The sequence below is a fragment of the Mobula hypostoma genome, chromosome 17 (genome assembly GCF_963921235.1).
Source record: "Mobula hypostoma chromosome 17, sMobHyp1.1, whole genome shotgun sequence".
Taxonomy (NCBI): domain Eukaryota; kingdom Metazoa; phylum Chordata; class Chondrichthyes; order Myliobatiformes; family Myliobatidae; genus Mobula; species Mobula hypostoma.
In genome coordinates this window covers 42,019,558-42,036,672 of record NC_086113.1, presented here as the reverse complement: position 1 = coordinate 42,036,672, position 17,115 = coordinate 42,019,558, and the positions used below count along the sequence as shown (strand labels likewise).

At 41.0% G+C, this 17,115-nt stretch overlaps 1 protein-coding gene across 2 annotated transcripts in view; it reads left to right on the top strand.

Annotated features, from left to right (window-relative positions):
* The window catches only part of LOC134357971 (collagen alpha-6(VI) chain-like), a 157,273-nt gene that overhangs the window by 22,059 nt on the left and 118,099 nt on the right, over nt 1-17,115 (top strand). For both annotated transcript variants that reach the window (XM_063069798.1, XM_063069799.1), the window contains exons 4-7: nt 214-846; nt 4,588-5,151; nt 9,234-9,794; nt 11,092-11,670. In XM_063069798.1, the coding sequence (XP_062925868.1) occupies nt 214-846; nt 4,588-5,151; nt 9,234-9,794; nt 11,092-11,670 (2,337 nt within the window). The remainder of the gene's footprint in view (nt 1-213; nt 847-4,587; nt 5,152-9,233; nt 9,795-11,091; nt 11,671-17,115) is intronic.

Below are 17,115 nucleotides of genomic sequence, written 5' to 3'. Positions count from 1 at the left end.
TTTTGAACAAATATTTCTTTGGGTCTCCCATGCCAACATCAGACAGTCCATTTTTATTTTCTGATATTTGTGAGCATCTTGAGCAGAAGCTAAAGGTTGTCTCTCAATGCACCATATAGCACACACACTTAGTGTTCTTTTATTTACTAAATATGTATCTAATCTTTTGGCAAATGCCACTGGATGAATTTACAATGTTTTCTTTATTTTCAGTGTGCCAAACTGCTTCAATTGCTGATATTGCTTTCCTTCTGGAGGAATCATTCAGAGTTAAAGTAACAGACTTCCAGCTCATCCTCAATTTTCTGAAGAATTTCATCTCAGCACTTGATATTGGCTCAGAGAAAGTGAGAGTTGGTTTGATTCGGTATGGCGCAGGTCCAACACCAGAGTTTTTCTTTACTTCATACCAGAACAAGGATGACATTTTAAAACATGTCAATGCGATTAAGTTTACACCTGTTAGGAATGGAAAAATAAATGCAGGAGCTGCTCTGACCTATATAAGAGAGAATTTCTTTGAGTTATTGGCTGCTGGTAGCAGGCAAAAACAAGGAATTCCTCAAATTGCATTTATGATCACACATGGAAACTTTGATGATGATGTCAAAAAGCCAGCTGCTGCCCTTCGACGTATTGGTGTTGTTGTATACACCTTAGGAATGCCAAACACCCAAAGCAGTGAGCTTACAAAAATTGCCTCATATCCTCCAGAAAACTTTGTTTTAAGTATACAGAGGTTTATAGATTTAGAAAATATCGAAAGAATTATCCAAAAGAAAATCTGTGTTGGGATCGTCCATCTGACATCAGTAAGATCAGAACAAACAGAACAACTACAGCAAAGTGAGTAGTATGTACATTAGTGAATTTTATTTGTATAGAAATTACATGAAGGGGTACCCTTGCTTCTGAGTTCCCCAAATTGTTTAGAACCATTTTCATGAAAGCCAATAAGTTAATTTCTTGGGGGAAGTGGGGTAAACATGAACATGATAAAGAAATTGGCTTACTACTACTACTACGACGTCGACTCAGGCCTAGGGTCAGGGCCTTGCCGTGCTACTGGTACCACGTAGCCCAGTACTACCTGTCTCAGGTCGTTTTGTCGGAGACTCAACCGGCACTCCCCCTGGTGCTCTTCGGTTAACCAGGGAGGAGGGTGTGTAGGCACCCAGCAGGACTGAAAACAAAACCTGTCAAAAGACAGATAAACTCTTTGTGAGTCAACGGCCACCTACTGTCTGTGTGAGGAGTGGCGCACCACACAGTCTTTCGTTTCGTGCCTTGTAAGGCAAGGCAAGTTGGCTTAAGGTCAGATAAAAATTACTGGTTAATTTAGCATAAGGTCCATATCCCCCCATTCTCTGCATATTCATTTACCTACCTAAGAACATCTTAAACACTCTATTGTATTGTCTTCAGTGTATTCCAGGCGCTCACCATTCTATGTGTAAAAAAAGATGTCCTGCACATCTTGTTTGAACGTGCCCCCTCTCATGCTAAATGTATACTCTATTATCAGATATTTTGACCCTGAGAAATGATATTGACTGTCCACTCGATCTGTGCCCCTCACAAAGTTACAAACTTCTATCAGATCTCCCCCCGGCCTCTGCTTCTCCGGTGAAAACAGCTGGAGTTTATCCATCCTCTCCTTATAGCACATGAAATGTCCATTAATCCAGGCAGCAGCCTGGTAAGCGTCTTCTGCACCTTCTCCAAAGCATCTACATCCTTCCTATAATGGGGCAACCAGAAATGAATGCAATTCTCCAGACGTGACCTATAAAAAAACTTTTATAAAGTTTTAACTTAGCTCCCTGACTCCTGAACCCAATGCCACAACTAATGAAGGTGAATATCCCACGTGCCGTCTTTACTACTCTATTCACCTATGCAATTACTTTCAGGGAGCCTTAGAATTGTATCCCAAGATCCCTCCATACATCAGCTCCATTAAGGGCCCCGCCATTAACAGTGTATTGGCGCTTTACGTTTGATCTCCCAAAGTGCAAAACTTCATACTTGCTTGTATTAAGTTCCATCTGCCATTTCTCCAACTGTACCTGCAACTGATCTAAACCCTACCATATCCCTTGGCAATCATCACCAATCTTTGTATCATCTGTGAACTTAATAACCATCCATATTTTCACACAGGCCACATCACAAGCAGTGAAAATCCCAGTACAAATCCCTGTGGAACACCACTAGTTACAGACTTCCAGCCAGAATAAGTCACATCAACCATTACCTTCTGATTTCTATGAATCCTAATGGCCAATTCACTGTGGATCCCATACGTCTTAATCTGATGAGCCTCCCATGAGGGATTTTGTCAAATGCTTTACTAAAACCCGAGAAGACAACATCAACAGTTCTACCTTCATCAATCACCATTGCCACATCTTTGAAAAGTACAACCAAGTTAGAAAGACACGATTTGTCCCACTCAAAGGCAAGCTGACTATCCCTAAATGGGCCATGGTTTTCAAATGCTGATAAATCCTATCCCTAAGAATCCTCTCCATTAGTGAAACTCACCCATCCAGAGTTTCCAGTATTTTCCCTTTCTTGAACAACCGAACGACATTAACTACTCATTAGTCCTCTAGGACATTTCTTGTGCAAGCAAGAACACAAAGATGTTGTTTAAAGCCCAGCATTCTCACCTCTTGCCTCTCTCAAACTGCTTTGTATCCTATCAGGCACTGCGGACTTATTCACCTTAGTGTTCCTTAAGAGACCCAAAACTACCTCTTTCTTCGTCTCTGCTAAAGTTACTGCGGATCTCACAGATCATTCGGAAGACAGAGAGCTTGATTGACAAGAGTTTCAGTGAGGCAGCGCCTCCTGAGTTGCTGGATATAGGCGAGGGAATGGGAATATACAGTCAGTGCAGGGTACTTAAATGGCCAATCCCCTCAGTAACAAGTATGTCAATGTGGATACAGTTGTGGGGGATGACTTATGAGAGGAAAGCCACAGTCAGATCCCTGGCACTGAATCTGGTTCAGTGACTCAGAAGCAAAGTCAGGAGAAGAGATGTGCAGCAGTGATAGGGCATTCACTGGTTGGGGACAGACAGGAGATTCTGTGGATGTGGATGAGAATGAGACTCCCAGACAGTACCTTACCACCCAGGTGCCAGCATCAGAGACATCTCTATTTTAGTCTATAACATTCTTAAGGGGAAGGGTGAGCAACCAGAGAACCTGGCCCATTTCAGTGCCAGTGACTTAGGCCGGAAGGATGATGGGGTCCTCCAACGTGAGTTCAGGGAGTTAAATGTCAAATGGAAGGACAGAACCTCCAAAGTAGTGACCCCAGGATTGCTACCTGTGACATACACTAGTGCCCCCAGAAAAAGGAAAATAATGAGAGGGATATTGATGAATGTGAGGTCAGTGCAGAGCCGGCTAATGTGCTGGAACATGTTGAAGTTAAGATCGAGGCAACGTTGGAGCTTTTAAAAATTATTAGGATAGGTAAGTTCCCAGGACTGGATAGATATACCCAAGATAACTATGGGAAGTGGGTGAAGAGAATGGTGCACTGTTGCTACTTATCTTTGCATCCTCGTTGGCCACAAGGGTAGTACCAGAAGACTGGAGGATGGGAAGTATTATTCCTTTGTTCAAGAAAGCCAATAAAAATAATCCTGCAGATTATTTCAATGCTTCTTCTACAGACCAGTGATTCTTACATCAGTGACGGGCAAACTGTCGGAGAGGATTCTTAGAGGCAAAGATTACGAGAATTCGAAGAAGTGTCATCGGCTTAGGAATAGTTGGCATGGCTTTGTGATGGGCAGGTCGTTCTTCATGAGGCATGCTGAATTCGCTGAGGAAGTGACAAAACAGTTGACCTGTTCGACTGGGATGGTTTGCTAGTGCTATTTGGAGCAATACAAATATCCTTGCAAGGAGGTTTTCTAGAGCTGCTCGGGGGAGGGGGGAGGTTAAAGTAGAGTTGCAGGGGGTGGGAACCAGAGTGGGAGGTGTGAGAGGTCTGGCAGTGGAGTGGCTGTGGGGACAGTAGATACTAATTCTACTTGTAAGACAGACACAGAAAGGCTGAGCGTGGTGGGACTAACGTACTGAGTTGTGTATATTTCATTGGAAGAAGCATTGTAGGTAAGGCAGATGAGCTTAGACCATAGGTATGCCTGTGAATTATGATATTGTAGCCATTAGTTAGACTTAGTTTCAGTAGGCTCAGGACTGGCAATTCAATGTTCCAGGTTTCTTTGTTTTAGATATGATAGAGGAGAAGATGTTAAAAGGGGAGGAGTGGCATTAGTCATCAGGACAAATATTACTTCTTACCCTTTTCTCCTATCACCTCCCAGGTTCATAATTCATTTCCCCTCCTCCACCTACCTGGTTTTATCTATCTCCTTCCTCTCCCCCACCTTCTTTTTCTGACTTCTTCCCTTTTCTTTCCCGTACTGATGAAGGGTCCAGGCCCAAAGCGTTAACGGTGTAGTTATTTTCATAGATGCTGCCTGACCTGCCGAATTCCTCCAGCGTTTTGTGTGTGATGCTCAGTTTGTACTTAAATCTGTTTGCTTTGTCATTTCAGGTTGCATTGATACAGAGGAGGCTGATATCTACTTCCTCATAGATGGGTCAGGCAAATTATCATCTGAAGATCTCAAAGACATCAAAGATTTCATGATAAATATTGTACGTGTGTTCAGGATTGGCAAAGACAAAGTTCGGGTTGGTGTTGTCCAATATGGTTATACTGCACAGACAGAATTTGACGTCACTAAATATACAAATCAAAAGGAAGTGATAGCAGCAATTAACAAAATCAGATTAATTGGAGGGGAGTATTCAATGGGAGGCCAAGCACTGACATATATGAAGACGCTCTTTAACGAAGCAGATCAAAGTCGTAAAAATCGTGTTCGTCGTTTTCTGATCACCATCTCAGATGGAAAATCACAAGATGAGGTTTCAAGAACTGCTGCAGAATTAAGACAAAGAGGGGTAGATATTTATGCTGTTGGTGTAGAACATACCGAACGGTCTGAACTCCTACAGATCAGTGGAGAAATAGAAAGAGTCTTCTACACTAAAAACTATGATGCCTTGACAGAAATAAAACATGCTGTTCTGCGGGATATGTGTTCAAAAGAAGGTAAATGATTTTTGTTTGTAGAAATGGTCAAACATGGGAAGCATAGTGTTTCAATATTGTAAATATCAGGACTTGGTGTTATACTTTGTAACTTCAAAGCATAATACTAATTGAAATGAAAACAAAGGAATCTGAAAGATACGAGTCTAACTTTGATTTTTACTTTAAGTGAGGTATGCTTATATCACATGGTGGCTTGATGACACGTGACATTTACGTACTTTTAAAGATATCTCACAATGCATTATGTAAAGATCAACAACTGCTTAATCAAAGAATATATTTACAATATTATTCAAATATTTCTGAAATATTAAATATTCAACACCTGGCACATTCAGTTCTATGCTTCTATTGAGACAAAGAAGCAATGGAATTTCAAATCATAGGCCATTGCTGCAGTTTTTGGGAAACAGTATTAGAAAATTTAAATGACTAAAATAGTAACCTTGAAATATTGACCAATTCCAACTACCTTTTTTTGGTTTTCTCAGACAATATTATGCTTGAATTTGGAGAAAATTAGAAGCAATCTTTATGATTCCTCACTTAAATTTGAACAGACCTGGAGATCTTTTATTCAATATTTTCATTTAATGTAATTTTTTTTCCTCTTTTTTTGCTCCATATTTATATACCCTTCTTGTTTTTTTTACTGTTTTTAGTAGAGGTCGGGATTGAGGACGTGATTTTAAGTTTTTTTAACTCTGCTTGGTTCCAAGTTAGCCCATTGCTTTGCTTTGCTTTTTAGTTTAGTTGCACGGTGGGTTTTTTTGGGTTTTTTTTTCTTTTTTTCTATTGGTATATATATATAAAATTAGTATACTATTATGTTACCTTAGTATGTTATGTTTAAATTACATTGTTTGTATCATTTTTTTTGTATTAATATCTCCTGTAATTTTATTATATTCTAACAGTGTATTAGTGCCTATATGGCTTACCTTTTTGTATACTTATTCAATAAAAAGATTTAAAAAGAAAGAAAGAAATATTGACCAATAACTTTCAGACCCGAGTTCAGATTCCATCAAATTCAATTCAATTCAATCTATCTGGCTGTTGTGATGTTATTAATGTGGAATTTGGGAAAGTAGTTAATCATAGTAACGATGGTTATTTAAACTACTGGATCGTCATATATAAAAAAAATTTGGTTCCTTATCCAGTCGGACATAAATGTAACTCTCAGACCAGTACCATTTGGATGGCTGCTAAATGGCTGAGCAAGACACCCAGTTGTACCTTCAGCAGTGTATTTAAAAAAAAGAAAGAGTAAACTTAGGCCCCTCGTCAGGACTGGAAAGGAAGGGGAGAAGTCAGAATATGAAGATGGGTGGAGGGAAGGAAGAAGTACAAAGTGGCAGGTGATAGGTGAAGCTGGGAGACGGGGAGGGGGGTGAAGTAAAGAGCTCACGATTTCACTTATCACCTGCTGCCTTGTACTTCTTCCTCCCCCTCCCCCACCTTCTTATTATGACTTCTCCCCTTCCTTTCCAGTCCTGATGAAGGGTCTCAGCCTGAAGTGTCGACTGTTTACCCTGTCCCATTGATGTTGCCTGGCCAGCTGAGTTACTCCAGCATTGTGTGTGTGCGTTGCTTTGGATTTTCAGCATCTGTAGCTTGGATAGACAACCTGGCATCAACCTAGGCATTGAAGGTGGACAAAGCAAATTTGCTATGGCTCTGTGAGTTTTTAAATAACATTAATACTGTTGTATAGATTTGTTATTGTCAATTCAATGAATAAACACACAGTGTAGAACGATATGACCTAGGATAGCTTTGAAGTAGGATACAACACATGATCACAGGAGATTCTGCAGATGCTAGAAATCCTGAGCAACACACACAAAATGCTGGAGGAACTCAGCATGTCAAGCTGCATCTATGGAGGGGAATAAATGTTTTGGGCTGAGCCCTTCATCAGGATAGGGAAGGAAGGTGGGGTTGTTGGGGTAGAAGCCAGAATAAAAAGGTGGGGAAGGGAAAAGCTGTTAAGTGATCGGTGAGCACCAGGTGAGGTGGAAGGTGGTGAGTGTGGGAATGGGATGAAGTAAGATGCTGTAAGGTGACAGGTGAAGAGACTGGAGAAGGCATCTGATAGGAGAGGATAATGGACCATGGAAGGAGGTGGGGAACCAGATGGAGGTAATGGGTAGGCGAGGAAAACAGATGGAGCGAGAGGGGAATCAGAATGGAAAATGGAACAAGAGAGAAGGAAGGACTGAGGAGAAAGTACGGGCAGTTGGAGAAATCTATGTTCATGCATCAAGTTGGAGGCTACCCTGATGGAATCCTGGGTGCTGCTTCTTCTACTTGAGTTTGGCCTCACCTCATTTTCTGTCTGGTTAGTCTCTAACCAGATTGCATACACACCGATTGCTTTAACTTCTGGCAATTGCTCCCCCCTTTGCCTTTCCCTTCGTCTCTCTTTTTTGCATTCCCTATTCTGATTACCCTCTCACCCTTTCTCTTCTCCTCCCCATCCTGCATTAACTCCGTTACCCCCTCTGGTTTCCCTCCTTCTTCCATAATCCAATGTCTTCTCCTATTAGATTCCTTCTTCTTCACCCTTTACCACTCCCACCCATCACCTCCTAACTTCTCCCATGCACCTTCCCCCTTACCTGGACTCACCTTTTACCAGCCAGCTTGTAATCTTCCCCATCCTACACAAGATGCTGCAGGAACTCAGCAGGGCAGAGAGCATCTATGGAAATGAACACGACAACATGTTGGACTGAGACTCTTCTTCAGGACTGGAAAGGAAGGGGGAAGATGGCAGAATATAAAGGTGTGGGGGGAGGGGAAGGAGATAACTAGATGATAGGTGAAGCCAGGTGGGTAGGAAAGGTAAATGGCTGGAGAGGAAGGAATCTGGTAGGAGAGGAGAATGGAGCAAAGAAGAAAGGAGGAGAGGATTCAGGTGGAGGTGATAGGCAGGTGAGAAGAGGTCAGAGGCCAGAATGGGGAAAAGAAGAGGAAGAATTTTTTTTAAACTGGAAGGAGAAATTGATACTCATGCCATTTGGCTACCCAGATGGAACATAAAGTGTTTCTCCTTCATCCTGAGGTGACCTTATTGTGTCACAAGTGGACTGACGTATCGGAATGGGAATGGGAATCGGAATTAAGACCACTGGGAAGTTCTGCTTTTGGCCGATGGAACAAAGGGGTTTGACGAAGTGGTCCCCCATTTTATGATGGGTCTCATCAATGTAGAGGTGGTCACATCGGGAGCACTGGACACAATGGGCAATCCCAGCAGATTTGCAGGTGGAGTGTCGCCTCACCTGGAAGTTCTGTTTGTGGCCCTGAACAGAGGTGGTGGAGGAGATGAAAGGGCAGGTGTAGAACTTTGGCTGCTTATAGGGATAAGTGCTGGGAGGGAGATTGGTGGGTAGGGATGAATGGACAAGAGAATCAGAAATGTACAATACCTGCAGAAAGAGTGAGGCGTGAGGAGGCAAAAACATGTTTGCTGGGAGGATCCTTTTGGGAATGTTGGAAGTTGAGGAGAATGATGTGTTGAGTGCAGAGGCTTATGAGTGATAAGTAAGGGCAAGAGGAACTCCATCCCTGTTAAGGTAGCATGAAGATAGGCTGATTTTCAGGAAATGGAAGCGACCTGGTTTTGGGCAGCGTCAATGATGGAGGAGGGAAAACCCCAATCCTTGAAGAAGAAGGACATCTCTAATGTCCTGAAAAGGAAAGCTACACCCTGGGAACAAATGTGGTGGTGATGAAGGAACAGAGAAAAGGGAATAGCGTTTTTACAGGAGACAGGGAGGGAAGAGGTATAGTCAAGATAACTGTGGGAAACCTTCTGATTCTTGCTTCTTAGCTTCTTCCCCTTTCCTTTTCAGTACTGATGAAGGGTCTTGGCCCAAAGTGTTGTCTGCTTATTTCCCTCTATAGATGCTGCTTGACCTGCTGACTTCCTCTAGCATTTCGTGTTTGGATACACAAAAAGTTTTTGTTGTTTGTCATCAAAAAATAAATTGGAAAAACATAACCAACTTAAAAAGTTAGTAATAACTGGCAACTTTGTAAACTTTTTTTGTTTCTTCTTCCAATAGCTTGCAGCAAACTGGAAGTGGCAGATATCATTTTCCTAATTGATGGATCAAGAAGCATATATTATCTAGATTTCAAGAAAATGATTGATTTTATAGAAACCTTAATCAACAGGACTGAAGTTGGCAAAAGCAGAGTCCAAATAGGTGTGATACAGTTCAGTACACAAACAAGGTTGGAATTCCGGCTGAATCAATATCATGATAAAGAAAATCTGTTGCAAGCTCTTCATGGCATTGAGCAGCTGAATGAGGAGACCAGTACAGGCCGTGCACTGAAATTCACAATAAACTGCTTTGATAGCTCAAATGGGGGTCGACCTGGTGAGCGGCAATATCTCATCGTAATTACAGATGGTCAAGCGCAGGATGAGGTATACACTCCCGCCAAAGCTGTAAGGGAAAAAGGAATTAATATTTTTGCCATTGGTATTTTCGGTGCTAATAACAGTCAGCTCGTGGATATTGCAGGATCCCAAGATAAAGTTTATCATGCGGAGAACTTTGATGCCTTGAAAGACCTTGATAAGTTGATCTCATTTGAAGTATGCAGTCCATTTGAAGGTGAGTTTTAAATCAAAGCTTTGAGGACCAACTGTATTGGTCCACTTGGTAAGGAACTTTTCATATGGAAGCAGTTTTGCACACAGCCATCAAATACAGGAAAACCATCCTGTGTTCTGCTAGTTGCTTACTTCTGATTGCTGAATTTAATCACTATGGGTCATACTCAGAAAATAGGCTTCCTTAAGTTTTCTGTTTACTTTCTCTTTTTCTAAAATTGATGAGTTATGCATTTTTTTTATGACAGTAGTCTATCTGATCCTAGCCAAGTCAACTTCAGCAAGTCATTTGACTTTGGAAACCTCATGGCCAAAATTTTTGTTCTCAGCTGTGGCTCAACCATTTGCAAATCCTAGATGTGGAAAGGAGGCAATCATTACACCCTTCATTTCTTCCCACATGAAATGAACTCAATGTACTAGTGGAGATATTTGAAATATTCCTCCAGCTTTACTCAACAAAAACTGGATTTCTGCCTTCAAATTTTTGTTTGAGCTACCCCAAATAACTTGCTAATTGGGTGAGGGAGGGGTAGGCTTGCACTAGTGTGGAGAAAAGCAGAAGCAATTGCTACTTAAAAAGTGTTCCTGTATCTTTAATGCTCTTGGCATGAAACTATACCCCACTTTTCCACTCTGAATAGTTTGGTTGCTGTTTTTAAGTTTTTTCAGTCCTGTCTCCATCATAAGAAGAAACAGCTTGTTTCTTACTACCCAAATAAATACTTTAATCATGTTAGATTATTTGTTTTATACTAAATGTAATTAAAGCCCAATTAATTCAGTCTGTTTCAATTTAACAGTTTTACTTATTCTGGTAAATCCACAAATAAATTCTCGAAGGCTTATAGATCCTTTCTCAGGTGCCATTTGTACATGTAATCATTATAGGTGAGAGGACTTCAGGGACTTCTACCAAACTCTGAATGAACAAGCCTTGCAGAGTAAGATAATAAAGAGGAGGGGAAGAACAACACATAAATGTCATGACTCAAGTAACCAAAATAATTAAGAAACACTAAGAAAGGCTTTAAAGTCTACTGTAATTAAATGTATTGTACTTTGCTATGAATTAGAAAATCTAATCCTTGACTCTTAGCTTTTGATCGTTTGTTCCCTCAGTTCTTACCCAAGGTAATCACCTTGATAAACCTTTAATAACCTGCAGAGTTCAATCTTCACCTGAAGCCATTAACTCACCTTCTCACAGTTGTGCTATTTCTTAACATTTGTTCTTACCTCAGATGAGTGTCATTTTCTTGTTTGTTTCTTATTTACTCTGAATTTTTTTTTGATAGCATGCAAGAGGATAGAAGTTGCAGACATTGTATTTGTACTGGATGGTTCAGACAGCATAACCGCACTTCAGTTTGAAAATATGATGAACTTTATGATGGCTGTGGTGAACCGTTCTGAAGTTGACAGCAATAATGTTCGATTTGGAGCCATTGTGTATGGAAACAATCCAAAGACCATATTCCAGCTTGATACCTTCACGAGCAAAGCTGAAATCAGAGATGCAGTTTTGCAGTTACAGAAAACGACGCAGGGATCCAGGTACACTGTAAAGGCTCTACGGCTTGCAAAAGAGCTTCTAACTCCAGAAAAAGGGGGACGAAGCAGATCCAAAGTACCACAATTCATTATTCTTGTTACTGATGGAGATATCAGAGATTCAAAAAGTATACCTGACATTGCTAATTCCTTGAATGCCGATGGTGTGGAGGTCTATGCCATTGGTATATCTGGAGCCAGCAAAGATGACCTTGTGGCAATTACAAAATCTGAAGTGAACTACTTCTATGCTTTGGACTTCGGTGTTTTGAAAGGTTTATCTAGACCAATTTCTCAAGTGCTGTGCAATCAAACCAAACCTGGTGAGTAATCATATGTAATCAGAAATTTTGTAAAAAATATTCGTGACTTAAGTAGAAGTAAATGAGATATTCAAGTTATTGTGCACTATTTCATATAATACCATCATATACTAAACTAGAGTGCTAAATAGTGGACATATTTTAATTTTAATGGGAATTAAACTGAAGGACATAATCTCTTCAATTTCTATTACTGTAATAAATACCATAGGCATTTGTAAGGCAGAAATTGTTTTGGTGACTAAAGCATCTGATTAAAGACACACATATACTGATCTCAGTTCAAGTTAAAGTTAAAATCAATGTGACAGGAATCTATAATAAGGGGACACAGCTTTTGAACTAGAATCAGTCCATTTAGCAGTGAAATCTAGAAGTAGTTTTAAGACCATAAGACCGTAAGACATAGGAGCAGAATTGTACCATTCAGCCCATCAAGTCTGCCCCACCACTTCATCATGGCTGATCCTGGATCCCACTCAACCCCATACACCTGCCTTCTCACCATATCCTTTGATGCCCTGTCCGATCTGGAAACTATCAACTTCCGCCTTAAATATACCCAAGGACTTGGCCTCAGTCTATGGCAGAGCATTCCACAGATTCACTACTTTATAGCTGAGAAAATGCCTCCTCACCTCTGTTATAAAAGGTCACCCCTCAATTTTGAGGCTGTGCCCTGTAGCTCTGGATACCTCCACCATAGGAAACATCCTCTCCACTTCCACCCTATCTCGTCCTTTTGACATTCGGTAGGTTTCAATGAGATGGTCCCCACCCCATTCTTTTTAAATTCCAGTGATTACAGGCACAAAGCTGCCAAACACTACTCATATATTAACCCCTTCATTCCCAGAATCATCCTCATGAACCTCCTGGATTCTCTCCAATGACAACACATCCTTTCTGAGATATGAGGCCCAAAACTGTTGGCAATACTCCAAGTGCAGCCTGACTAGTGTCTTATAAAGCCTCAGCATTATCTCCTTGCTTTTATATTTGGCGACGGGCCCAGATGGCGTTCCAGGACGGGTTCTCCGGGCCTGTGCAAGCGAGCTAGCTGGAGTGTTTGCTGACATCCTCAACTACTCCTTGCTTCAGTCTAAGATCCCCTCGTGTTTTAAGAAGGCAACGATAATCCCAGTGCCGAAGAAGAGCAAGGTGGCATGCCTGAATGAATATCAACCTGTCGCTCTGACATCAATTGCTATGAAGTGTTTCGAGAGATTGGTTATGGCACACATCAACCACAGCCTACTGGTCAACTTCGACGCTTTGCAATTAGCCTACCGGAGCAACAGGTCAACGTCAGATGCCATCTCTCTGGCCCTATATTCCTCCTTAGAACACCTGGAGAATAAAGATGCATTCATAAGGCTCCTTTTCATTGACAACAGCTCTGCCTTTAATACCATCATTTCAAATAAACTGATTCCTAAGCTCCGGATCCTGGGCCTTAGCACTCAGATCTGCAGCTGGATCTTCAACTTCCTCACAGACAGGACCCAGGCTGTAAAAATAGGGGACAAGCTCTCCTTTACAATCACTCTGAGCACCAGTGTCCCATAAGACTGTGTACTCAGTCCCCTGCTGTACTCACTGTACACCCATGATTGTGTAGCAAAGTTTCCATCAAACTCAATATATAAGTTTGCTGATGACACAACAATTGTAGGCCGTATCTCGGGTAATGATGAGTTTGAGTACAGAGAGGAAATTAAGAACCTGGTGGCATGGTGCGAAGACAATAACCTATCCCTCAACGCCAGCAAGACGAAGGAATTGGTTGTTGACTTCTGAAGGAGTAGCGGACCGCATGACCCAATTTACATCGGTGGTGTGCAAGTGGAACAGGTCAAAAGCTTTAAGTTCCTCGGGGTCAATATCACAAATAACCTGACTTGATCCAACCAAGCAGAGTTCACTGACAAGAAGGCCCACCAGTGTCTTTACTTCCTGAGAAAACTAAAGAAATTTGGCCTGTCCCCTAAAACCCTCACTAATTTTTAAAGATGCACCGTAGAAAGCATTCTTCTAGGGTGCATCACAACCTGGTATGGAAGTTGTCCTGTCCAAGACCGAAAGAAGCTGCAGAAGATCGCGAACACGGCGCAGCACATCACACAAACCAATCTTCCGTCCGTGGAGTCACTTTAAACCGCACGCTGTCGGAGCAGTGCTGCCAGGATAATCAAGGACACAACCCACCCAGCCAACAGACTTCTCATCCCTCTTCCCTCCGGGAGAAGGCTCAGGAGCTTGAAGACTGGTACAGCCAGATTTGGGAACAGCTTCTTTCCAACTGTGATAGGACTGCTGAACGGATCCTGACCCGGATCTGGGCCGTACCCTCCAAATATCCAGACCTGCCTCTCGGTTTTTTTGCACGATCTTACTTTCCATTTTTCTATTTACTATCTATGATTTATAATTTAAATTTTTAATATTTACAAATTTTTACTATTTTTAATATTTTAATATTTAATATTTGTAATCCAGGGAGTGGGAAGTGCAGAATCAAATATCGCTGTGATGATTGTACATTCCAGTACTAATTGTGTGATGACAATAAAGTATAAAGTATGAAGTATTCTATTACCCTTGAAACAAATGCCAACATTGCATTTGCGTTCTTTACCACAGACTCAACCTGTAAATTAGCCTTCTAGGAGTCTTGCATGAGGACTCCTAAGTCCCTCTGCACCTCTGATTATAGGACCTTCTCCCCATTTGGATAATAGTCTGCACTATTGTTCCTTTTACCGAAATGCATTATCAAACATTTCTCAACACTGTATTCCATCTGCCACTTTTTTGCCAATTCTTCCAATTTGTCTAAGTTTTGCTGCAATTACTGCTTCCTCAGCACTACCTACCCTTCACCTATCTTCGTATCATCTGCAAACATTGCCACAAAGTCATTGATTCCATTATCCAAATCATTGACAAACAATGTGAAAAGTAGCAGCCCCAATACTGACCCCTGAGAAACACCACTAGTCACTGGCAGCCAACCAGAAAAGGCCCCCTTTATTCCACTCGTTTATGCTGCCTGTCAGCCATTCCTTTATCCATGCCAGTATCTTTCCTGTAATGCCATAGCACTTTATCTTGTTAAGCAGCCTCTTGTTTAAGTAATGACGTTTTCTTTGAAGTCTAGAACTTAGTTAGCTGTGTAGATAATGGAGATAATGTAACCAATGCAGGCCAATGTCAGGTACTTCAAGTAAGATGATAGGTGTAGCTCAGCATCCACTAATACACAGGCTGAGTAGTGCCCTTATATAGGACTTACAGCTGGTTTGTAAGCCCAAAAGATGTACGAGTAGTTTTCTGGCTCTCGCAATCTCTTTGATTCACTACCGTCAGGAAGGATGTACAGGAGCATCAGGACTGGGTAACAGTTTCTTTCCTCAGGCTGTGACACTAATGAATACCTTGCCACCATCAAGATCTCATCACTAGGACAGCGAGCTGTTTACTGTTTGGTTTATTGTTTACCTCTGCTGCATGCTACATGCATATTGAATTATATTTTATTAACTTATTTGAGGTAACATTTTGCTTTATGTGCTGTGTGTGACATATGTTTTGTGGGTGGACTGTGGTGTGGAGGAACGTTGTTTCGTTTGGTTGTATGTATGTACGGTCAGATGACAATAAACTTGAACTTAATAGAAATCTTGTCAGAGCTCCTGCCTTTTAGATCCACCTACCTTCTAAGCTCTCCAACATACCACACCTTCCTGTATCAGTTGTTCTACAACTTGGTGCTGGCAGAGGTTCTATAAAGCTCACTGCAGAAGTTCTGTTGAGGGCTTGCTCTTGGAACGTATGAAGCCTGTCTCTATGAATATTGAATTGATGCACTAGGGAAAAAGGAGCACTGAATTTTTTTTTCAGCTGAACAAAATTTTGAATATTACAATGAAAACAAGACACAGCGGAAGGAAGCAAAGGTAAGTTTAGGTTAAGATCACGTTAAAATAACTGGAAAAAGCTCCTGAACTGCATCCATGAGCTCCTCAGGAAGATTTCCATTGGTTATCAATCAAGCACTATCTATATAAGCCCAACTAAAGCTCTCATTACTTTCTCCTTCATGTAACATTCCATAGCAGTCATTTCATCATTTTCTCAAATTCTCGATCTGCTTTCATATTGTGCTCAATAAAGCGCCAGGGCCACGGATTTCTAAAAGCAGTGTCCTTGGGAAATCTGAAAAATTTTTTGGTTTAGATAGCACAGCTCTCAATTTCAGAAGCCATTATCATTGTCTCAGTAATTGACATGGTGGAATATAAAATCAGGTAAATAACCATTTCTGAGATCATCTGATACATTGAATGCCCATTTCAAATACTTAACAGGAGATATCAAAGATAAGTGTACATGCTTATTTCACATGGTATTCTTCGATGTTACATAAAATTTGTAACTTCTGCAAACTACCTGTTATAAATTGAAATAGATACAAAACAATTGATAGCTGAAAGCAAATGCAGAGATAAAATTCCTATCATCAAATTTCATCCTGAAATATTTCTCATAATATTGTTTTGGCATGAGTAATTGGCTATTTTGTTCTAGAGCATATCTGGATCTGGCAAGGTTCATATCAGCTGGAAAAGTACTCCTACTTACTTAGTTTTTACATTCTTCTGCTTCCTCAAGCTGGTGCTTTGCAGCTGCAGGGACATTATGAACAAATTGTGCAGATCTGTGACTCTAAATGTTGGCCTGTGTTTGGCACTGATCGAAATATTTAATGGCAATTCCTGTTAAAAATCAAAGCGGATCTTACCACAACACAAAGAGTTTGTCCATTCTGTTGTTCGTCAACTTTTAAACATTTAAGCATTGAAGCATACATTTCCATGGGACATAAGAGCAGAATTAGGCCATTTGGCCCATCGAGTCTTCTCCACCATTTCATCATGGCTGATCCATTTCCCTGTCAACCCTATTCTTTTGCTTTCTTCCTGTAACCTTTCATGCCCTGACTAACCAAGAACCTAGCAACCTCTGCCTTAAATGCACCCGATGACCTGACCTCCACAGCTACCCGTAGCAACAAATTCCACAGAATCACCATGCTCTGACTTCATTTTATCTTTTTCTGTGAATTTCCCCGTATTTCGTGCGCGGGGTCAGGAGTAGCACATTGGTATGAATAGGGGATGCCCATGTAACATAACACAGAAAACTGGGATAAATAGGTCATTTTTGAATTGGCCATGGGATGCTTTCGGGATCTGTGTCGATTCCTCAGTTAAGTACAATTAACTTAATGACTTTGAAGAGGGGTTGTTACCAAATTTACTAAAGGTACAAAGACAGATGAGTTAGAAAGTTGTGAAGACGCAAAGCCTGTAAAGGAGAAGAGATGTTAAGTGGGAAGATAGGCAGTTGGATATGGAATATATGCGGAAACATGCAGCTAAT